At 54.3% G+C, this 24,686-nt stretch overlaps 1 protein-coding gene across 1 annotated transcript in view; it reads right to left on the bottom strand.

Annotated features, from left to right (window-relative positions):
* The window catches only part of LOC139262805 (nesprin-2-like), a 121,016-nt gene that overhangs the window by 23,662 nt on the left and 72,668 nt on the right, over positions 1-24,686 (bottom strand). Inside the window, exons 11-16 of the mRNA XM_070877958.1 lie at positions 19,993-20,061; positions 16,846-16,994; positions 13,118-13,247; positions 10,952-11,160; positions 8,641-8,841; positions 2,227-2,355 (exon numbers count right to left, since the gene is read on the bottom strand). Coding sequence (XP_070734059.1) covers positions 2,227-2,355; positions 8,641-8,841; positions 10,952-11,160; positions 13,118-13,247; positions 16,846-16,994; positions 19,993-20,061 — 887 coding nt within the window. The remainder of the gene's footprint in view (positions 1-2,226; positions 2,356-8,640; positions 8,842-10,951; positions 11,161-13,117; positions 13,248-16,845; positions 16,995-19,992; positions 20,062-24,686) is intronic.

The following is a 24,686-nucleotide window of genomic DNA, read 5'->3' as shown; positions in this document are numbered from 1 at the left end:
TACCAAATTTGGCTACAGTGTACATCCACTGAATGACCTATTGAAAAAACAGGTCCATTGGAAGTGGTCAGAAGAATGCGATACAGCATTCAAGGAGTGTAAAAGCAAATTGGTAGAGAGCACCATGTTAGTTCACTATGACATATCTAAGGAGTTCAAGCTAGCATGTGATGCCTCTCCATATGGGGTTGGGGCAGTGATCTCTCATGTACTACGTAGTGGGGAGGAGAGCCCAATTGCTTTTGCTTCACGCACTCTCAGTGCCAGTGAGCGTAATTATGCGCAGACCATAAAAACGTAAGAACATACGAAATAGGAGCAGGAGTAGGCCATACGGCCCCTCGAGCCTGCTCCGCCATTTAATACGATCATGTCTGATCTGATCATGGGCTCAGGTCCACTTCTCAGCACACTCCCCATAACCCCTTATTGGTTAAGAAACTGTCTATCTCTGACTTAAATCTATTCAATGACCCAGATTCCACAGTGCTCTGAGGCAGCGAATTCCACAGATTTACAACCCTCAAAAGTGTGGGGTTGATATAGGGCTATGGGAGAGGTCTGTGGGATTGATACTGGGCTATGGGAGAGGTCAGTGGGATTGATACTGGGCTATGGGGAGAGGGGGTCAGTGGGACTGATACTGGGCTATGGGGAGAGGTCAGTGGGACTGATACTGGGCTATGGGGAGAGGGGGTCAGTGGGACTGATACTGGGCTATAGTGAGAGGGGGTCAGTAGGACTGATACTGGGCTATGGGGAGAGGTCAGTGGGACTGATACTGGGCTATGGGGAGAGGTCAGTGGGACTGATACTGGGCTATGGGGAGAGGTCAGTGGGACTGTTGCTGGGCTATGGGGAGAGGTCAGTGGGACTGATACTGGGCTATGGGGAGAGGGGGTCAGTGGGACTGTTGCTGGGCTATGGGGAGAGGTCAGTGGGACTGATACTGGGCTATGGGGAGAGGTCAGTGGGACTGATACTGGGCTATGGGGAGAGGGGGTCAGTGGGACTGATACTGGGCTATGGGGAGAGGTCAGTGGGACTGATACTGGGCTATGGGGAGAGGGGGTCAGTGGGACTGATACTGGGCTATGGGGAGAGGTCAGTGGGACTGATACTGGGCTATGGGGAGAGGTCAGTGGGACTGATACTGGGCTATGGGGAGAGGGGGTCAGTGGGACTGATACTGGGCTATGGGGAGAGGTCAGTGGGACTGATACTGGGCTATGGGGAGAGGTCAGTGGGACTGATACTGGGCTATGGGGAGAGGTCAGTGGGACTGATACTGGGCTATGGGGAGAGGGGGTCAGTGGGATTGATACTGGGCTATAGGGAGAGGGGGTCAGTAGGACTGATACTGGGCTATGGGGAGAGGTCAGTGAGACTGATACTGGGCTATGGGGAGAGGTCAGTGGGACTGATACTGGGCTATGGGGAGAGGTCAGTGGGACTGATACTGGGCTATGGGGAGAGGTCAGTGGGACTGATACTGGGCTATGTGGAGAGGTCAGTGGGACTGATACTGGGCTATGGGGAGAGGTCAGTGGGACTGTTGCTGGGCTATGGGGAGAGGTCAGTGGGACTGATACTGGGCTATGGGGAGAGGGGGTCAGTGGGACTGATACTGGGCTATGGGGAGAGGTCAGTGGGACTGATACTGGGCTATGGGGAGAGGGGGTCAGTGGGACTGATACTGGGCTATGGGGAGAGGTCAGTGGGACTGATACTGGGCTATGGGGAGAGGTCAGTGGGACTGATACTGGGCTATGGGGAGAGGGGGTCAGTGGGACTGATACTGGGCTATGGGGAGAGGTCAGTGGGACTGATACTGGGCTATGGGGAGAGGTCAGTGGGACTGATACTGGGCTATGGGGAGAGGTCAGTGGGACTGATACTGGGCTATGGGGAGAGGTCAGTGGGACTGATACTGGGCTATGGGGAGAGGTCAGTGGGACTGATACTGGGCTATGGGGAGAGGTCAGTGGGACTGATACTGGGCTATGGGGAGAGGGGGTCAGTGGGATTGATACTGGGCTATGGGGAGAGGTCAGTGGGACTGATACTGGGCTATGGGGAGAGGTCAGTGGGACTGATACTGGGCTATGGGGAGAGGTCAGTGGGACTGATACTGGGCTATAGGGAGAGGGGGTCAGTAGGACTGATACTGGGCTATGGGGAGAGGTCAGTGGGACTGATGCTGCCCGATTGACATCCATCGCTTACCATTAGCTCCTTGCGGTGCTGTGTCAGAGTCTGCAGACCAAGTCCTGGCTCAGTGAGCTGCACCAAGCCGCGCCGGCTCTCACAGTTGGCCAGCCACAACAGCAGTGATCGAGTGGTACAATGGAAATCCTGCAGCGGGAAGAAAAAAGCACCACATGAGAAGAAATGTAACTGAAAGTAAACGAGTGGGGTGCCACGTGTTCAGCCAGGGATTGGCTGAGCCATTCGCACCAGGATGGTTAACTAGATGGACCTTGCTCTTTCATCATCAAACAAATTGCACCCGACTCATTTCAAGTCCATTGCTGTTAGTCGAACCTTTGACAGCTATAAAGAAAGGGAGAATTTTCATATCTACATTTCCTATTCAGTGCGTTGCAAGCAATGAATTTACTTTTGTCCCACATTTAAGATCCCAGACAGCAAATACGCTCAATGACCAGCTGATCTTGAAGATCAGTGTAAGGAGCGTCGCAGTTGTGCGAGGCGGACTGGTTGGGCTGGGTGCTCAAGCATCGATTAAGCTGTCTCAGGTCGAACCAGACCGCTCACAACCTTGGCGTCCTATTTAACCTGGAGTCGGCCTGCTGACCCCACATCCTCTCCATCACAGAGACCACCGACTTCCACCTCCGTGACATCGCCCGTCTCTCCCCTGTCTCGGCCCACCTACTGCTGAAACCACATCCGTGCCTTAGTTAGCTCCAGACCTGACTATTCCAACGCTCTCCAGACCAGCCACCCACCTCCCACCCTTCGTAAACTTCAGTGCATCTAAAACTCTGCTGCCCCGTGTCCTAACTCGCACCGAGTCCCGTTCACCCATCACCCGCTGTGCTCACTGTCCCGTGTCCTAACTTGCACCCAGTCCCATTCACCCATCACCCCCTGTGCCCTAACTCGCACCCAGTCCCATTCACCCATCACCCGCTGTGCTCACTGTCCCGTGTCCTAACTTGCACCCAGTCCTGTTCACCCATCACCCCCTGTGCCCTAACTCGCACCCAGTCCCATTCACCCATCACCCGCTGTGCTCACTGTCCCGTGTCCTAACTTGCACCCAGTCCCGTTCACCCATCACCCGCTGTGCTCACTGTCCCGTGTCCTAACTTGCACCCAGTCCCGTTCACCCATCACCCCCTGTGCCCTAACTCGCACCCAGTCCCATTCACCCATCACCCACTGTGCTCACTGCCCCGTGTCCTAATTCGCACCTAGTCCCGTTCACCCATCACCCGCTGTGCTCACTGCCCCGTGTCCTAACTCGCACCCAGTCCCGTTCACCCATCACCCCCTGTGCTCACTGCCCCGTGTCCTAACTCGCACCCAGTCCCGCTCACCCATCATCCCCTGTGCTCACTGACCCGTGTCCTAATTCGCACCGAGTCCCATTCACCCATCGCCCCCTGTGCTCACTGCCCCGTGTCCTAACTCGTACCCAGTCCCGTTCACCCATCATCCCCTGTGCTCACTGACCCGTGTCCTAATTCGCACCGAGTCCCGTTCACCCATCACCCCCTGTGCTCACTGCCCCGTGTCCTAACTCGTACCCAGTCCCGCTCACCCATCATCCCCTGTGCTCGCTGACCCGTGTCCTAATTCGCACCGAGTCTCGCTCACCCATCACCCTCTGTGCTCACTGCCCCATGTCCTAACTCGCCATCACCCTCTGTGCTCACTGCCTCGAGTCCTAACTCGCACCCAGTCCCGTTCACCCATCACCCACTGTGCTCACTGCCCCGTGTCCTAACTCGCACCGTGTCCCGCTCACCCATTACCCCCTGTGCTCACTGTCCCCGTGTCCTAACTCGCACCAAGTCCCGCTCACCCATTACCCCCTGTGCTCACTGTCCCCGTGTCCTAACTCGCACCCAGTCCCACTCACCCATCACCCCCTGTGCTCACTGCCCCGTGTCCTAACTCGCACCGAGTCTCGTTCACCCATCACCCCCTGTGCTCACTGCCCCGTGTCCTAACTCGCACCGAGTCTCGCTCACCCATCACCCCCTGTGCTCACTGTCCCCGTGTCCTAACTCGCACCCAGTCCCACTCACCCATCACCCCCTGTGCTCACTGCCCCGTGTCCTAACTCACACCCAGTCCCGCTCACCCATCACCCCCTGTGCTCACTGCCCCCGTGTCCTAACTCACACCCAGTCCCACTCACCCATCACCCCCTGTGCTCACTGCCCCGTGTCCTAACTCGCACCGAGTCTCGTTCACCCATCACCCCCTGTGCTCACTGTCCCGTGTCCTAACTCGCACCCAGTCCCGCTCACCCATCACCCCCTGTGCTCACTGCCCCGTGTCCTAACTCGCACCAAGTCCCGCTCACCCATCACCCCTTGTGCTCGCTGACCCGCATTGGCTCCCAGTCTGGCAATGCCTTGATTTTAAAATTCTCATCCTCATGTTCAAATCCCCCTGTGGCCTCCTCACCCCCTCCCTATCTCCTTCACCCAGCAAGGGTCAGTGCCTGTTTGGCCTCAGTTACCAGGCAATGCAGTAGTTGGTCAGAGTTCAGAGGGTACCGACAGACACCCGTTACCTGGTACTGCGCGAGGCGGGGGGCGGACGGTTCAGAGTTCAGAGAGTTCCGACAGCCCCCGTTACCTGGCACTGCGCGGGGGAGGGAGAGGGGGCGGGGGGGGTTCAGAGTTCAGAGTTCAGAGGATCCCGACCGCTCCCGTTACCTGGCATTGCGCGGGGGGTTAGAGTTCAGAGGGTCCCGAACGCTCCCGTTACCTGGCACTGCATGGGAGGGGGGGGCAGAGTTCAGAGGGTCCCGACAGGCCCCGTTACCTGGCACTGCATGGGAGGGGGGGCAGAGTTCAGAGGGTCACGACAGGCCCCGTTACCTGGCACTGCATGGGAGGGGGGGTTAGAGTTCAGAGGGTCCCGACAGGCCCCGTTACCTGGCACTGCATGGGAGGGGGGGCAGAGTTCAGAGGGTCACGACAGGCCCCGTTACCTGGCACTGCGCGGGGCGGGGGGTTAGAGTTCAGAGGGTCCCGACAGCGTGGGGAGGCCTATAAAAAGGCCCATCGTGATGAGTCGGAGAGGCGTGGCTTGTGCAGCTGCAGCAGGGAGAGAAGGCAAAAAAGAAGTAGGAGGAAATCGAAAGGTGATGCCACAGCCAAGGGGGTAAGTGATTGGTAAGTAGTTTTTCTTTGTTCTTTTCTCGATCAGTAAGCAACCTTTAGCATTGTTGTTGCCAAATTAAGTTTATCTAAGGGTTAAGTCATGGCAGGACAGCTCGGACACGTGTTATGCTCCTCCTGTACTATGTGGGAAGTCAGGGACGCTTCCGGTGTCCCTGACAACTACATGTGTGGGAAGTGTATCCGCCTCCAGCTCCTGACGGACCTTGGAGCTGCGGGTGGATTCACTCTGGAGCATCCACGATGCTGAGAATGACGTGAATAGCACGTTTAGTGAGTTGGTCTTACCGCAGGTAAAGGGTCCACAGCCAGATAGGGAATGGATGATCAACAGGAAGAGCAGTGCAAGGAAGGTAGTGCAGGAGTCCCCTGTGGTCATCCCCCTGCAAAACAGATACACCGCTTTGGGTACTGTTGAGGAGGATGACTCACCAGGGGAGGGCAGCAGCCAAGTTCATGGCACTGTGGCTGGCTCTGCTGCACAGGAGGGCAGGAAAAAGAGTGGGAGAGCGATAGTGATAGGGGATTCGATGGTGAGGGGAATAGATAGGCATTTCTGCGGCCGCAACCGAGACTCCAGGATGGTATGTTGCCTCCCTAGTGCAAGGGTCAAGGATGTCTCGGAGCGGGTGCAGTACATTCTGAAAAGGGAGGGTGAACAGCCAGTTGTCGTGGTGCATATAGATACCAACAATATAGGTAAAAAACGGGATGAGGTCCTGCGAGATGAATTTAGGGAGCTAGGACAAGAAATAAGGGATGTGTGCAATAAAGGCACAGCAGTTATCATGGGCGACTTTAATCTACATATTGACTGGGCTAACCAAACTGGTAGCAATGTGGTGTAGGAGGATTTCCTGGAGTGTATTAGGGTTGGTTTTCTAGACCAATATGTCGAGGAACCAACGAGAGAGCTGGCCATCCTAGACTGGGTAGATGTGTAATGAGAAGGGACTAATTAGCAATCTTGTTGTGCGCGACCCCTTGGGGAAGAATGACCATAACATGGTAGAATTCTTTATTAAGATGGAGAGTGACACAGTTAATTCGGAAACTAGGGTCCTGAACTTAAGGAAAGGTAACTTCGACAGTATGAGGTGTGAATTGACTAGAATAGACTGGCAAAGGATAATTAAAGGGTTGACGGTGGATAGGCAATGGCAAACATTTAAAGATCACATGGATGAACTTCAACAATTGTACATCCCTGTCTGGAGTAAAAAATAAAACGGGGAAGGTGGCTCAACCGTGGCTAACAAGAGAAATTAAGGATAGTGTTAAAGCCAAGGAAGAGGCATATAAATTGGCCAGAAAAAGCAGCAAACCTGAGGACTGGGAGAAATTTAGAATTAAACAGAGGAGGACAAAGTGTTTAATTAAGAGGGGGAAACTAAGAATACGAGAGGAAGCTTGCAGGGGACATAAAAACTGACTGCAAAAGCTTCTATAAATATGTGAAGAGAAAAAGATGAGTGAAGACAAATGTAGGTCCCTTGCAGTCGGATTCAGGTGAATTTATAATGGGGAACAAAGAAATGGCAGACCAACTGAACAAATACTTCGGTTCTATCTTCACGAAGGAAGATACAAATAACCTTCCAAATGTACTAGGGGACAGTGGGTCTAGTGAGAAGGAGGAACTGAAGGATATCCTTATTAGGCGGGAAATTGTGTTGGGGAAATTGATGGGATTGAAGGCCGATAAATCCCCGGGGCCTGATAGTCTGCATCCCAGAGTACTTAAGGAAGTGGCCCTAGAAATAGTGGATGCATTGGTGATCATTTTCCAACAGTCTATCGACTCTGGATCAGTTGCTATGGACTAGAGGGTAGCTAATGTAACACCACTTTTTAAAAAAGGAGAGAGAGAGAAAACGGGTAATTATAGACCGGTTAGCCTGACATCACTAGTGGGGAAAATATTGGAATCAATCATTAAGGATGAAATAGCAGCGCATTTGGAAAGCAGTGACAGGATCGGTCCAAGTCAGCATGGATTTATGAAAGGGAAATCATGCTTGACGAATCTTCTGGAATTTTTTAAGGATGTAACTAGCAGAGTGGACAAGGGAGAACCAGTGGATGTGGTGTATTTGGACTTTCAAATGGCTTTTGACAAGGTCCCGCACAAGAGATTGGTGTGCAAAATCAAAGCGTGTGGTATTGGGGGTAATCTATTGACGTGGATAGAAAACTGGTTAGTAGACAGGAAGCAGAGAGTCGGGATAAACGGGTCCTTTTCAGACTGGCAGGCAGTGACTAGTGGGGTGCTGCAGGGCTCAGTGCTGGGACCCCAGCTATTTACAATATATGTCAATGATTTAGATGAAGGAATTGAGTGTAATATCTCCAAGTTTGCAGATGACACTAAACTGGGTGGCAGTGTGAGCTGTGAGGAGGACTCTAAGAGGCTGCAGGGTGACTTGGACAGGTTAGGTGAGTGGGCAAATGCATGGCAGATGCAGTATAATGTGGATAAATGTGAGGCTATCCAATTTGGGGGCAAAGGCAGAATATTATCTAAATGGCAGCAGATTAGGAAAAGGGGAGGTGCAACGAGACCTGGGTGTCATGGTTCATCAGTCACTGAAAGTTGGCATGCAGGTACAGCAGGCGGTGAAGAAGGCAAATGGTATGTTGGCCTTCATAGCTAGGGGATTTGAGTATAGGAGCAGGGAGGTCTTACTGCAGTTGTACAGGGCCTTGGTGAGGCCTCACCTGGAATATTGTGTTCAGTTTTGGTCTCCTAATCTGAGGAAGGACGTTCTTGCTATTGAGGGAGTGCAGCGAAGGTTCACCAGACGGATTCCCGGGATGGCAGGACTGACATATGAGGAGAGACTGGATCAATTGGGCCTGTATTCACTGGAGTTTAGAAGGATGAGAGGGGATCTCATAGAAACGTATAAGATTCTGACGGGACTGGACAGGTTATATGCGGGAAGAATGTTCCCGATGTTGGGGAAGTCCAGAACCAGGGAACATAGCCTTAGGATAAGGGGTAGGCCATTTAGGACTGAGATGAGGAGAAACTGCGTGGGGTGGATCAGAGTTCAAAGGGTCCCGGACAGTCTCTGTTAACTGGCACTGCACAGGGGGTGGTCGGAGTTTAGAGGGTCCTGACAGCTCCCATGACCTGGCACTATGCGGAGAGGGCGGGGTCAGAGTTCAGAGGGTCTGGACAGGCCCCGTTACCTGGCACTGCGCGTTGGGGGGCGGTCAGAGTTCAGAGGGTCCCGCCAGCTCCCGTTACCTGGCACTGCAGCAGGGCGCTCCGTAAGGACGATCTCCATTGCTCCAGCCCCTGCGATGCCCTGTTCCAGTTGCCGTTCACCTGGTGTAGCTTGTGCTGCAGCTCCTGGGCCTCGGCACTGTCTGTGTGCAGGAACTCCCGGCTGCTCATGTTCGCAGCGATCACCAGCGCCTTGTACTTGTCAAGCTCCTTCTGAATGTTCTGCGGAAACAACAGGCACTTGTATTTTCACATTCACACGCAGTCACAATTCTCACCGCTTCAAACCAAGTCAGCTCCTTAGTGGGGTTGCCAACTCCTCCACGATTGCCCCATAGTCTCCAGGAATGAAGGATTAATCCCCAGGACCCTGCCACCAGCAAATCCAGGAGAAGAACATCATAGGGGCATTAGAAAAATATATGATTTTCCATTTTCGTTGCAAACTTTCATTCATTAATTATAAAATTATTGGCAATTATGGGAATATGCTGGAAGATCGACAGTCAGGATCATTCACTTGGTAACGAAGTATCTCTTCCTGTTCCAGTTACTCTGGGGGTGTCAGGAGGATGGGCATGCCGGACGACCAATAGAGTGCGAGGGCGGGGCGTCTCGAGGACGGACATGTCAGGCGACCAATGGCGAGTGTGAGGGCGGGGCATCTCATAGATGGACATGTCGGCCGACCAATGGCAGGAGTGAGAGGGCGGGGTGTCCCTAGGATGGACATGTCCGTGACCAATAGCGGGAATGTGAGGGCGGGGCATCTCGAGGATGGACATGTCGGCCGACCAATGGTGAGTGTGAGGGCGGGGCATCTCGAGGATGGACATGCCGGGCGACCAATGGCAGGGCGTCCCCAGGATGGACATGGCGGGCGACCAATGGTGGGAGTGAGAGGGTGGGGCTTCCCCAGGATGGACGTGTCAAGTGACCAATGGTGTGGATGGGGTGAGCAGGTGATCAAACCTGCAATGTTGCTGAGCTGAGCTGGAAAGGCTGTCCACAGTCCAAATACATCGTGAGCCCAAACTGCCCACATTCAGGCACAGGACACTGCACCGACTCCCATTCCCCACACACCAATGTCCGGATCCCTCAGACCAGCCTCTCAGTTTAAGGTGATGCCCCTAGTTCTGGATTCCCCCCACCAGAGGAAATACTTTCTCTCTCTAGCTACCCTAGCAAATCATTGTTATTTTATACAGCTCAATTACATCACCCTCAACCATCTAAACACAAAGGAATACGAGCCAAGTTTATACACCCTGTCCTAGAAATGTAACCCTTCTATCATCCTGGTGAATGCTCGGTGTATTTCCAGTCCAATGCTGAAATGAAACAGGCCATTCCATGACGAACAGTGCCCGGGAGTACTGTGGGCCTGTACAACTCAGGTATCCAATTACCTGCCTCCATTTTAAAATTCTCGTCCTTGTTTTTAAATCCCTCCGTGGCCTCGCCCCCACCACCCCCCTCCCTCCCCATCTCTGTAACCTCCTCCAGACCTACAAACCAAACCATCCCACCCCCGCCCCTCCCAGAGATCGCTGCGCTCCTCCAATTCTGCCCTCTTGAACTTCTCTGATTTCCATCGCTCCACCATTGGTGGCCGTGCCTTCAGCTGCCTGGGCCCCAAGCTGTGGAATTCCCTCCCTCAACCTCTCCGCCTCTCTCTCCTCCTTTAAGACACTCCTTAAAACCTACCTCTTTAACCAAACCTGACCTAATTTCTCCTTATGTGGCTCAGTGTCAAAGTTTTGTTTGATAATTGCTCCTGTGCAGCACCTTGTGACATTTTACTACATTAAAGGTGCTATACAAATGCAAGTTATTTTTGTTATTAGCCCCAAACTTCTATTGCTAAGATTTGCCATAACTACATAAGAAATAGGAGCAGGAGTAGGCCATTGGCCCCTCGAGCCTGCTCCGCCATTCAATAAGATCATGGCTGATCCGATCATGGACTCAGCTCCACTTCCCCGCCCGCTCCCCATAACCCTTTACTCCCTTATCGCTCAAAAATCTGTCTATCTCCACCTTAAATATATTCAATGACTCAGCCTCCACAGCTCTCTGGGGCAGAGAATTCCACAGATTTACAACCCTCTGAGATTTACTACCCTGGGATGTCTGATCTTGGAGCCAACCCAACCCCAAAGAGATCCTGCATGCTGCCTCCTCAAGGAGAATAGTCAGCGGGGCTTGGCTCTGCCCTTCAACCTTCCTTTTGCCCCCTCAGCTGAAATTCAGTACCTGAGCGAGTGACAGTTCCATTCACTCTGCGCCGGGCTAATCTCCCATTCACACCTAACCCTCAGATACTTACTCGGAGGCTCCTGAGCTTCTCCTGGATGGTGTGAAGTCCGGTTGCGGTCTCCGGGTCCTGGGCCTGATCCAAGGCCGGCTCGATGCTGCCCAGCCAGGCCGAGATGTCGTCAAGGTCAGAGTTCAGCTGCTGCCACTGCTGGAGGTTCTGCTTGATGAGGAGTTCCTTACTGAGGGCCTGAGCATGCAGCAGCTCCCAGCGCTCGATACCTGCATACAACAGCACACGGTCACAGTGCATAGTCCCACTGCGTCACAGAAGCACTGCGTCACAGGGCCACAGCGTCACAGGGCCACAGCGTCACAGGGCCACAGGGCCACAGCGTCACAGGGCCACAGCGTCACAGGGCCACAGCGTCACAGGGCCACAGCGTCACAGGGCCACAGCGTCACAGGGCCACAGCGTCACAGGGCCACAGCGTCACAGGGCCACAGCGTCACAGGGCCACAGCGTCACAGGGCCACAGCGTCACAGGGCCACAGCGTCACAGGGCCACAGCGTCACAGGGCCACAGCGTCACAGGGCCACAGCGTCACAGGGCCACAGCGTCACAGGGCCACAGCGTCACAGGGCCACAGCGTCACAGGGCCACAGGGCCACAGCGTCACTGGGCCACAGCGTCACTGGGCCACAGCGTCACAGGGCCACAGGGCCACAGCGTCACTGGGCCACAGAGCCACAGGGCCACAGCGCCACTGGGCCACAGAGCCACTGGGCCACAGCATCACAGCACACATAGGAATATATGTTCTTTCTTTTTATGGACCCTAGTTCTGGACTCTCCCAATAGTGGAAACAGTTTCTCTACCTCTACCCTATCACCCCTCAGTCTCCTCTTTGCTAAAGAAAGGAGCCCCAACCTCTTCAGTCTTTCCTGTTGGTCATAACTTCTCAGATCTGGTATCCTCCTGGTGAATCTTTCCTTGCAGCTTCTCCAGTGCCTCTACATCCTTTTTTATAATATGGAGACCAGAACGGTGCACAGTGCTCCAAGTGTGGTCCAACCAAGGTTCGATACAAGGTTAGCATAACTTCTCTACTTTTCAATTCTGGAAATGGAACTCAGTGCTTGGTGTGCACTTATTAAGACTTTGCATATTTACTCATTAAGTCTTCAGGAGCACAAGAATGTTCCACCATCGCTCCACCATCGGTGGCCGTGCCTTCAGCTGCCTGGGCCCCAAGCTCTGGAATTCCCTCCCTGAACCTCTCCACCTCTCTGCCGCACTCTCCTCCTTTAAGACGCTCCTTAAAACCTACATAAGAACAAAGAAATAGGAGCAGCAGTAGGCCATACAGCCCCTCGAGCCTGCTCTGCCATTCAATACGATAATGGCTGATCTGATCATGGACTCAGCTCCACTTCCCCGCCCGCTCCCCATAACCCCTTATCCCCTTAACGATTAAGAAACTGTCTATCTCTGTCTTAAATATGTTCAATGTCCCGGCTTCCACAGCTCTCTGAAGCAGCGAATTCCACAGATTTACAACCCTCAGAGAAGACGTTTCTCCTCATCTCAGTTTTAAATGGGCGGCCCCTTATTCTAAGATTATGTCCCCTAGTTCTTGTCTCCCCCATCAGTGGAAACATCATCTCTGCATCCACCTTGTTAAGCCCCCTCATAATCTTATACGTTTCGATAAGATCACCTCTCACTCTTCTGAATTCCAATGAGTAGAGGCCCAACCTCCTCAACCTTTCCTCATAAGTTAACCCCCTCATCTCCGGAATCAACCGAGTGAACCTTCTCTGAACTACCTCCAAAGCAAGTATATCCTTCCTTAAATACGGAGACCAAAACTGTATGCAGTATTCCAGGTGTGGCCTCACCAATACCCTGTATAACTGTAGCAAGACTTCCCTGCTTTTATACTCCATCCCCTTTGCAATATAGGCCAAGATACCATTGGCCTTCCTGATTACTACCTCTTTGACCAAATTTTGATCACCTATCCTAATATCCCGATGTGGCTCGGTGTCAAATTTTGTCTGATATCACTCCTGAGAAGCGACTTGGGACGTTTTACAACGTTAAAGACGCTCTATAAATGCAGTGTTGTAATACCGCGCATGTTGAACAAGCCCCCCTAACTGACAGTGACTGCAGCAATGGTGGGTGGAGTCTACGATCTAAGCCGGCGTCCAATACACAGGCTGACCCCTACCCACACACGGCAGCTCCGGGTGTGCCAGATCCGCAAGCCCCGATTGGTGAGACACCGCCTCATTGCCGAGAATGACCGGCGTCCGCCTGATTCCGTCGATGCTTCCAGAACATTCAGACAGGAGTTTCACCTGGAAGAAAGGAAACGCCTTCATCAGTCTTTTCATAAAGTGAGACAGAATGCTGGAACGGCTGTCATATCAGTGTCCCTCTGCACTGTCCCATCAAACACTCCCAGGGCAGGTACAGGGGGTTAGATACAGAGTAAAGCTCCCTCTGCACTGTCCCATCACACACTCCCAGGGCAGGTACAGCACGGGTTAGATACAGAGTAAAGCTCCCTCTACACTGTCCCATCACACACTCCCAGGGCAGGTACAGGGGGTTAGATACAGAGTAAAGCTCCCTCTGCACTGTCCCATCAAACACTCCCAGGGCAGGTACAGCACGGGTTAGATAAAGAGTAAAGCTCCCTCTGCACTGTCCCATCAAACACTCCCAGGGCAGGTACAGTGGGTTAGATACAGAGTAAAGCTCCCTCTACACTGTCCCATCAAACACTCCCAGGGCAGGTACAGGGGGTTAGATACAGAGTAAAGCTCCCTCTACACTGTCCCATTAAACACTCCCAGGGCAGGTACAGCATGGGTTAGATACAGAGTAAAGCTCCCTCTACACTGTCCCATCAAACACTCCCAGGACAGGTACAGCACGGGGTGAGATACAGAGTAAAGCTCCCTCTGCACTGTCCCATCAAACATTCTCAGGGCAGATACAGCACGGGTTAGATACAGAGTAAAGCTCCCTCTACACTGTCCCATCAAACACTCCCAGGGCAGGTACAGCACGGGGTTAGATACAGAGTAAAGCTCCCTCTACACTGTCCCATCAAACACTCCCAGGGCAGGTACAGGGGGTTAGATACAGAGTAAAGCTCCCTCTACACTGTCCCATCAAACATTCCCAAGGCAGGTACAGCACGGGGTTAGATATCGAGTAAAGCTCCCTCTACACTGTCCCATCAAATACTCCCAGGGCAGGTACAGGGGGTTAGATACAGAGTAAAGCTCCCCCTACACTGTCCCATCAAACACTCCCAGTGCAGGTACAGCACGGGTTAGATACAGAGTAAAGCTCCCTCTACACTGTCCCATCAAACACTCCCAGGTAAGGTACAGCATGGGTTAGATACAGAGTAAAGCTCCCTCTACACTGTCCCATCAAACACTCCCAGGACAGGGACAGTGATGGTGCTGTTGGATGGATACGCATGAGGGTGCGGGGTGATGCCCTCTGCTCTCGGGTACTGATCCTCCCCGAGGTGCGATGTATCCGCGATGTTTCTGCGGCTGCAATCGGGACTCCAGGATGGTACTTTGCCTCCCTAGTGCAAGGGTCAAGGATGTCTCGGAGCGGTTGCAGGAAATTTTGAAGGGGGAGGGTAAACAGCCAGTTGTCGTGGTGCATATAGGTATAGTTAACGATATAGGTAAAAAAACAGGATGAGGTTCTACAAGACGAATTTAGGGAGCTAGGAGTTAAATTAAAAAGTAGGACCTCAAAGGTAGTAATCTCAGGATTGCTACCAGTGCCACGTGCGAGTCAGAATAGGAATCGCAGGATCGCTCAGATGAATACGTGGCTTAAGGAGTGGTGCAGAAGGGAGGGATTCAAATCCCTGGGACTTTGGAACCGGTTCTGGGGGAGGTGGGATCAGTACAAACCGGACGGTCTGCACCTGGGCAGGACCGGAACCAATGTCCTAGGGGGATTGTTTGATAGTGCTGTTGAGGAGGGGTTAAACTAATATGGCAGGGGGATGGGAACCTATGCAGAGAGACAGAGGCATATAGAATGGGGGCAGAAGCAAAAGATAGAAAGAAGAAAAGTAAAAGTGGAGGGCAGAGAAACCCAAGGCAAAAAGCAAAAAGGGCCACATTACAGCAAAATTTTAAAAGGGTAAAGTGTGTTAAAAAGACAAGCCTGAAGGCTCTGTGCCTCAATGCGAGGAGTATTCATAATAAGGTGGGCGAATTAACTGCGCAGGCAGCAATTAATGGATATGATGTAATTGGCATCACAGAGACATGGCTCCAGGGTGACCAAGGCTGGGAACTCACCATCCAGGGGTATTCAACATTTAGGAAGGATAGGCTGAGAGGAAAAAGAGGTGGTGTAGCGTTGCTGGTTAAAGAGGAAATTAGTGCAATAGTAAGGACGGACATTAGCCTGGATGATGTGGAATCTGTAGTGGTGGAGCTGCAGAATTCCAAAGGGAGTTGTGTACAGACCACCAAACAGTAGGAGTGAGATTGGGGATAGCATCAAACAAGAAATTAGAGATGTGTACAATAAAGGTACAGCAGTTATCATGGGCGACTTTAATCTACATATAGATTGGGCTAACCAAACTGGTAGCAAGACAGTGGAGGAGGATTTCCTGGAGTTTATCAGCGATGGTTTTCTAGACCAATATGTCGAGGAACCAACTAGAGGGCTGGCCATCCTAGACTGGGTGATGTGTAATGAGAAAGAACTAATTAGCAATCTTGTTGTGCATGGCCCCTTGGGGAAGAGTGACCATAATATGGTAGAATTCTTTATTAAGATGGAGAGTGACACAGTTACTTCAGAAACTAGGGTCCTGAACGTAAGGAAAGGTAACTTCGATGGTATGAGACATGAATTGGCTAGAATAGACTGGCGAGTGATACTTAAAGGGTTGACGGTGGATAGACAATGGCAAACATTTAAAGATCACATGGATGAACTTCAACAATTGTACATCCCTGTCTGGAGTAAAAATAAAACGGGGAAGGTGGCTCAACCATGGCTAACAAGGGAAATTAAGGATAGTGTTAAATCCAAGGAAGAAGCATATAAATTGGCCAGAAAAAGCAGCAAACCTGAGGACTGGGAGAAATTTAGAATTCAGCAGGGGAGGACAAAGAGTTTAATTAGGAAGGGGAAAATAGAGTATGAGAGGAAGCTTGCTGGGAACATAAAAACTGACTGCAAAAGCTTTATAAATATGTGAAGAGAAAAAGATTAGTGAAGACAAACGTAGGTCCCTTGCAGTCAGATTCAGGTGAATTTATAATGGGGAACAAAGAAATGGCAGACCAATTGAACAAATACTTTGGTTCTGTCTTCACGAAGGAAGACACAAATAACCTCCCGGAAATACGAGGGGACCGAGGATCTAGTGAGAAGGAGGAACTGAAGGAAATCCTTATTAGGCGGGAAATTGTGTTGGGGAAATTGATGGGAGTGAAGGCCGATAAATCCCCGGGGCCTGATAGTCTGCATCCCAGAGTACTTAAGGAAGTGGCCCTAGAAATAGTGGATGCATTGGTGATTATTTTCCAACAGTCTATCGACTCTGGATCAGTTCCTATGGACTGGAGGGTAGCTAATGTAACACCACTTTTTAAAAAAGGAGGGAGAGAAAAAACGGGTAATTATAGACTGGTTAGCCTGACATCAGTAGTGGGGAAAATGTTGGAATCAATTATTAAAGATGAAATAGCAGCGCATTTGGAAAGCAGTGACAGGATCGGTCCAAGTCAGCATGGATTTATGAAAGGGAAATCCTGCTTGACAAATCTTCTCGAAGGGCCGAACAGCCTACACCTGCACCTATTTTCTATGTTTCTATGTTAACCCCTCCGCCCTGCTCCACCACCGCTGTGACCGAGGACCGTGATTGGCTTTGCCAGTTCCCCTTACGTAGCCTTGGCGGTGAGCTGTGTCTGAGCCTGGAGCACTGGCGGATGGATGGTGGGCGATGGTGATTTCCATCTGCTGGAACTGGCACTTCCTGCTGCCCTCTGGAGCGGTGGCCGGGCGCCAGGCGACGGGGTCCGGACCCGAGTCCCCTGCCAACGAGAAGAGATGTGAGATGGGGAACGTCCTCCCTTCAACTGGCAGAGATGAGGAGTGACATAGATCGCCGCGATCAGCCAGCACCGAAGGAGAGGCGACCCCGAGTGTGTCCCCACCGCGACCCCGTGTGACACCGAGTCTGACCCCACCGCGACCCGGAGCCTGACCCCAACCACACCCCTGAGCTGACCCCACCATGAACTGGTGTCTGACCCCACCGCGACCCCGAGCCTGACCTCCACCGCGACCCCGAGCCTGACCTCCACCGCGACCCCGAGCCTGACACCCCCCCCCCCCCACTGCGACCTTGACCGTCACCACGGCCCGGGTTGGAAAGGAAACACTTGCCGGGGACGCGCAGAATGGGGGACTATTTTCATCTTCCCCCGTGGACTGAGCCACTCGCCTGTCAGCGAGGGGGATCCCGTCCAACGGCAGGAGTCAGGAGCACTCTACTACGGGCGTATTCGCAAATGTACCCTCTCCCCCACTCCCCTCACCCATCCACCTCACACCCCCACCCCAACCAGTCCCCTCCCCCACTCATCCCTCCCTCCCCCACACAGCCCCTCATCCCATCACCCTCACACCTCACCTCTTCCCCCATCTCACCCTCCCCCCCCATGCCCCACCCTCTCCCCCCCACGCCCCATCCCCTCCCCCCCCACGCCCCATCCCCCTCCCCCCCCACGCCCAATCCCCCTCCCCCCCCACGCCCATTCCCCTCCCCCCTCACGCCCATTCCCCTCCCCCCTCCACGCCCATTCCCCTCCCCCTCCACGCCCATTCCCCTCCTCCCACCACGCCCCCCATCCCCCCCACGCCCCATCCTCTCCCCTCACACCTCACCCACCTCACGCCCCATCCCCTCCCCCCCCACGCCCCATCCCCCTCCCCCCCACGCCCATTCCCCTCCCCCCCCACGCCCATTCCCCTCCCCCCTCCACGCCCATTCCCCTCCCCCCCCACGCCCCATCCCCTCCCCCCCACGCCCATTCCCCTCCCCCCCCCATGCCCATTCCCCTCCCCCCCCGCGCCCATTCCCCTCCTCCCACCACGCCCCCCATCCCCCCCCGCGCCCATTCCCCTCCTCCCACCACGCCCCCCATCCCCCCCACGCCCCATCCTCTCCCCTCACACCTCACGCCCCATCCCCTCCCCCCACACCTCACCACCCCCCCCCCCCCCACACATTGCCCCGATCGTGAGCTCACTAAGCCAGGACAAGGTGGCACAGAATGGGGGTGAAAGTCTTTGGGAGCCGTGATGCAGGGCAAGCCCAACTGGTACAGGTCTGTCGTGTCCCACCCTCACATCTGCTGTGGCTCAGAGTTTGTTTTCTGCTTTGCCCATCCCTCGAGGCAGAACCAGAGCACACAGATACCAGGGGGGAGAGGACGGCCATTTTCCTCCCGCAGCGAGTTGTTATCGGGAATGCGCTGCCTGAAAGGGCAGTGGGAGCAGATTCAACAGTAACTTTCAGAAGAAGGTTGGATAAATAGTTGGGAGAAAATTACAGAGCAAGAGCAGGGGGAGTGGGCCAAACGGCCTCCTGCTGTGCTGTGATTCTCGGATATTTCTTTCCCACACAGACAAGGCGCTTGTCTCCCAGCGGCCCCTGCATCCACGGGAGAAAGACCTTCAATAACAAGATGGCAGGGCCTCCGCCCAAGATGGGGGTCACGCAGCGCGCAACGGGAAAAATCAACTGATGTTCTTGGCGAGCAACGGGAGGCTCTGGATCAGGGTCAGCAAGAGGTCGACCGTTAACGTGCGTCGTGCATCGGCATGCGTAACGGTCCTGCGACTTCACACCAGGGTGAACAAGAGTGCGTGCGACACAAGTGTGGGGAGGGGGAGGGGGGAGATCAGTGTCACTGAGGAGGGGGGGGAGGAGGGGGAGAAATCAGTGTCAGTTGGGGGGGGGGGGCGGAGATGGAGAGCGGGGGGGGCGGGAGGGGGAGATGGAGAGCTGGGGAGGGAGAGAGCGAGGAGAAAGGCGGGGGTGGGGGAGGGAGAACGGGTGGGGTGGGGGGGAGATAGAGAGCGGGGGAGGGGGGAGAGCGAGGAGAAAGGCGGGGGTGGGGGAGGGAGAACGGGTGGGGTGGGGGGGAGATATAGAGCGGGGGAAGGGGGAGAGCGAAGGCGAGAGCCGGGCGGGGGGAGAGGGAGATGGAGAGCAGGGAGAGGGGGAGAGCGGGGGGAGGGGGAGGGAGAGTGGGGGGAGGGGGGAGATGGAGGGGGGAGAGCGGGGGGAGGGGGGAGATGGAGGGGGAGAGCGGGGGGAGGGGGGAGATGGAGGGGGAGAGCGGGGGGAGGGGGGAGATGGAGGGGGAGAGCGGGGGAAGGGGGGAGATGGAGGGGAGAGCGGGGGAGGGGGAGGGAGAGTGGGGGGGAGGGGGAGATGGAGGGGGAGAGCGGGGGGAGGGGGGAGATGGAGGGGGAGAGCGGGGGGAGGGGGGAGATGGAGGGGGGGGAGGGGGGAGATGGAGGGGGAGAGCGGGGAGGGGGAGATGGAGGGGGGGGGAGGGGGGAGATGGAGGGGGAGAGCGGGGGGAGGGGGGAGATGGAGGGGGAGAGCGGGGGGAGGGGGGAGATGGAGGGGGAGAGCGGGGGGAGGGGGGAGATGGAGGGGGAGAGCGGGGGAGGGGAGGGAGAGTGGGGGGGAGGGGGGAGATGGAGGGGGAGAGCGGGGGGAGGGGGGAGATGGAGGGGGAGAGCGGGGGAGGGGGAGGGAGAGTGGGGGGAGGGGGGAGATGGAGGGGGAGAGCGGGGGGAGGGGGGAGATGGAGGGGGAGAGCGGGGGGAGGGGGGAGATGGAGGGGGGGAGGGGGGAGATGGAGGGGGAGAGCGGGGCAGTCGAGGGCTGTGGGAGGGGGAGGGTCTCACTGCTGTATGGAAGGGGTGGGAGTGGCAGGGTGAGTGTCACAGGGTGGCGTGGCTGGGTGGGGAGGGGGAGAGGTTGGGACACATGCGTTAGCAGGTGCCTACCAGCTGAAGTTCTCAAAGTGCTTTCTGTCATTTTAACATAGGCTTCGGGACTTTCTGTGATTTGTACATCTGTAAAGAGAAGAGTAGCAGGTTCAACATGGCACAGGTACAGCTAACCCCAGAGCACACAGCAGCCACACACCCTGAAACCCACCTCTGCACCGGGACAATCGGAATTCAGAATCTGCATTTATATAGTGCCTTGCACGGCCTCAGGACATCCCAAATCGCTTTACAGCCAATGAAGTACTTTTTGATGTGTCATCACTGTTGTAATGCGGGAAATGCGGCCGCCAATTTGCGCACAGCAAGCTCCCATAAACAGCAATGAGATAATCAGTACTGTCCCTCCGACAGTGCAGCACTCCCTCAGTACTGCCCCTCCAACAGTGCGGCACTCCCTCAGTACTGCCCCTCCGACAGTGCAGCACTCCCTCAGTACTGCCCCTCCAACAGCGCGGCACTCCCTCAGTACTGTCCCTCCGACAGTGCAGCACTCCCTCAGTACTGCCCCTCCAACAGTGCGGCACTCCCTCAGTACCGCCCCTCCAACAGTGCGGCACTCCCTCAGTACTGCCCCTCCAACAGTGCGGCACTCCCTCAGTACTGCCCCTCCAACAGTGCAGCACTCCCTCAGTACTGTCCCTCCGACAGTGCAGCACTCCCTCAGTACTGCCCCTCCAACAGTGCGGCACTCCCTCAGTACTGCCCCTCCGACAGTGCGGTGTTCCCTCAGTACTGCCCCTCCAACAGCGCAGCGCTCCCTCAGTACTGCCCCTGTGACAGTGCGGCACTCCCTCAGTACTGCCCCTCCGACAGTGCGGCGATCCCTCAGTACTGCACTGGGAGTGTCAGCCTGGATTATGGGACTCAAAGTCCCTGGAGTGGGACTCGAACCAACAACCTTCTGACTCAGAGGCGTGAGTGCTGCCCACTGAGCCCCGGCGTGATGCCTTGATATTAAAGGAGTCACAATTGAGTGGGCCGGCTGGGCTTTTATGGTCCATCACTGGGGTATGCTTATTTCATGCGATCCATCTCTTGTCTGATATTCTTAATTCAGTCCCTCGACTAATGGTCAGCCTGGACACCGCTGTGAGCAAACTCGCAGAGAAATCATACGGCCTTTCAGAAAAATATTAGTTTTCAATTTCTTTAATCACTTCGTCTTCAGAAAAATCTGGGTAGGTGGGGAAAAGATTGATTCACCGGGCGAGGTTATGTGCCAAATGCTCCAGGAATACATGCGGAGTTGGCAAGGCTGGTCTCAGGATCGAATGCTAACAGGATCAAACCTCCAGGGATCCAGTGTGGGACCTGAAGGAACGATCAGTGCTGTGAGGGGAGGTGGGGAGAGGGAAGTGTGATTCACCAACTTCCAACATGTTTTCCAATATCTGTCGCTGCCTTGTCTGTTGCATCTAACTGTGCAGGAAGCTGCAGGATCAGAGCGGAGGTGAATATGGAGTCCGGAGATCAGAGAGATCCACAGCTGGCTCATATACATCCCTTCTCAGCAGTCAGCAAGCCCATCTCTCAATTACAGCCATTTCCATTTCTTCCACATCAGAAGTTTTCCCTTCCAACATTCAGTGCTCCCTCCCGCTCCGATATGGCTCTCTTCCTGTTGTTGGGGAATGTGTTCAAGGCTCCCCTCATTTAAAGAGGATTAGTATGGAGAGAGCGAGGGGCAGAGGGACTGAGAGAGGGAGAGAGGGAGGGGGAGAGGGAGGGGGAGAGGGAAAGTCAGACAGAGAGAGCGAGAGAGAGAGAGGGACAGAGGGACTGAGGGAGAGTCAGACAGAGAGAGCGAGAGAGAGAGAGGGGCAGAGAGAATGAGAGAGAAAGAGAGAAAGAGAAAAAGAGAAAGAGAAAGAGAGGGGAGAGAGAGAGAGGGGGAGAGAGAGAGAGAGGGGGGGAGAGAGAGGGGGGAGAGAGAGGGGGGAGAGAGAGGGGGGAGAGAGAGGGGGGAGAGAGAGGGGGGAGAGAGAGGGGGGAGAGAGAGGGGGAAGAGAGAGGGGGAGAGGGCGAGAGAGAGAGAGTGAGAGAGAGAGAGAGGGGCAGAGGGACTGAGAGAGAAGAGAGAGAGAGAGAGAGAGAGAGAGAGAGAGAGAGAGAGAGAGAGGGGCGGGGGGAAGTGAGAGAAAGATACCAAGAGAGAGGGAGAGACGGACAGAGAGAGATGGAGAGAGGGGGGGGCAGAAAAGGACAGAGAGAGGAAGGTGGGTGACGTGGGGGTAGACTAAGAGGGAGAGAGAGTGGGGAACTGAGAGGAGGGGTAGAGAGAGAGGGATATAGAGAGACAGAGAGGGAACGGAGAGGGAGGGAGAGAGACAGAGAGGGAACGGAGAGGGAGGGAGAGAGACAGAGCAAGAGAGAGACAGAGAGAGGGAGAGACAGAGAGAGTGAGAGAGCGCAAGGGGCAGAGGGATCGAGAGAGCGAGAGAGAGAGACAGAGAGGGGTAGGGGGGACTGAAAGAAAGATACCGAGAGAGAGAGAGAGAGAGAGAGAGAGAGAGGGAATGGAGAGGGAGTGAGAGAGAGAGAGAGGGAGGACTGAGAAAGAGAGGGAGGGAGGGGAGAGAGAGGGGGACTGAGGAGTGAGAGAGAGAGACAGAAAGAGGAGAGTGTGAAAGAGAGGGGGGAACTAAGGGAAAGAGAGAGAGAGGGGAAGTGAGAGGGATAGCGAGACAAACAGACAGAGAGGGGAACTGAGAGAGAGAGTTATTGTGTTCCTAACACAGATGAGACTGCACATAGGGAGGTTGAAGTAACAGTGACCTCAGTCTTTATTAAGACACTCCAGATTGAGGAACAGGCCTTAGGGGCCGGCTTATATACAGTACTCCCAAGGGATTCTGGGATCCCTTGGGACTTCAGGCGTTCATGGGACTGCATGCTGTACAGATACACAACATCACTCCCCCCCAATGTCAAAGTGAAAACTATTTACAAGGTGAGGTGGTCGGGAGCCTTGCTTTCCCTGGTGGACCGCCTCAGTACAAATGTCTGTTCTGGTGTGTTGGCTGTGCCCTCGCTGGGCTGGCGTGTTGTTGGCCCTGCAGGGCTGCTGGGTGAGCCTGGCCTTGCTGGGCTGTTGGGTGTGATGGGTTCGATTTCCTGGTCCGGTGTGGTGTCGTTGATCCTTTGGGTGTGTGTTGTGGGCTTGAAAAAGGTGGTGTCTGCTGTGGGTTGTTCAGGGCAGTCTGTGAACCGCAGCCTCGTTTGGTCCAGGTGCTTTCTGCAAATTTGTCCATTGTCTAGTTTGACTACAAACACCCTACTCCCTTCTTTAGCTATCACCGTGCCCGCGAAACACTTGGGACCATGTCCATAGTTTAGCACATACACAGGGTCATTCAGATCAATTTCCCGTGACACAGTGGCGTGACCATCGTTTACATTTTGTTGCTGCCGCCTGCTCTCTACCTGATCATGCAGGTTGGGATGAACCAGCGAGAGTCTGGTTTTAAGTGTCCTTTTCATGAGTAGCTCAGCCGGGGGCACTCCTGTGAGCGAGTGGGGTCTCGTGCGGTAGCTGAGCAGTACTCGGGACAGGCGGGTTTTGAGTGAGCCTTCTGTGACTCGTTTAAGGCTCTGTTTGATGGTTTGTACTGCCCGCTCTGCCTGCCCATTGGAGGTTGGTTTAAACGGGGCCGAGGTGACATGTTTGATCCCATTGCGGGTCATGAATTCTTTAAATTCGGCACTGGTGAAACATGGCCCGTTGTCACTGATCAGTATGTCAGGCAGGCCGTGGGTGGCAAACATGGCCCTCAGGCTTTCAATGGTGGCGGTGGCGGTGCTTCCCGACATTATTTCACATTCAATCCATTTTGAAAAAGCATCCACCACCACCAGGAACATTTTACCGAGAAACGGGCCCACATAGTCGACATGGATCCTCGACCATGGTCTGGAGGGCCAGGACCACAAACTTAGTGGTGCCTCTCTGGGCGCGTTGCTCAACTGAGCACATACGCTGCATTGCCGTACACAGGACTCTAAGTCAGAGTCGATACCGGGCCACTACACGTGGGATCTGGCTATCGCTTCCATCATTACTATACCTGGGTGTGTGCTGTGGAGATCTGAGATGAACGTCTCCCTGCCCTTTTTTGGTAACACTACACGGTTACCCCACAACAGGCAGTCTGCCTGAATGGACAGCTCGTCCGTTCGCCGCTGGAACGGCTTGATTAGCTCTTGTATTTCAACAGGGATGCAGGCCCAGCTCCCATACAGTGCACAGTTTTTTACGAGGGACACCAGAGGATCTTGGCTGGTCCAAGTCCTAATCTGGCGGGCCGTGACAGGTGATTTATCATTTTCAAACGCTTCCATGACCATCAACAAGTCTGCGGGCTGCGCCACCATCAACAAGTTTGCAGGCTGCGCCATTTCCACCCCGTGGTGGGCAATGGTAGCCAACTGAGAACATCCACACAGTCTCGGTGCCTGGCCTGTGGTGGATGGTATAGTTATACGCTGATAGTGCGAGTGCCCACCTTTGTATGCGTGCTGAGGCATTAGTATTTATCCCCTTGTTTTCAGCGAACAGGGATGTGAGGGGCTTGTGATCGGTTTCCATTCAAATTTGAGGCCAAACAGGTACTGATGCATTTTCTTTACCCCGAACACACACGCTAATGCCTCTTTCTCAATCATGCCTCTCAGCCTTACACAAGCTCCTG

Source organism: Pristiophorus japonicus, chromosome 4, assembly GCF_044704955.1.
Source record: "Pristiophorus japonicus isolate sPriJap1 chromosome 4, sPriJap1.hap1, whole genome shotgun sequence".
In the NCBI taxonomy this organism is placed as follows: domain Eukaryota; kingdom Metazoa; phylum Chordata; class Chondrichthyes; family Pristiophoridae; genus Pristiophorus; species Pristiophorus japonicus.
The sequence above is the reverse complement of the archived record's forward strand: the minus strand, read 5'-3'. Positions and strand labels throughout refer to the sequence as shown.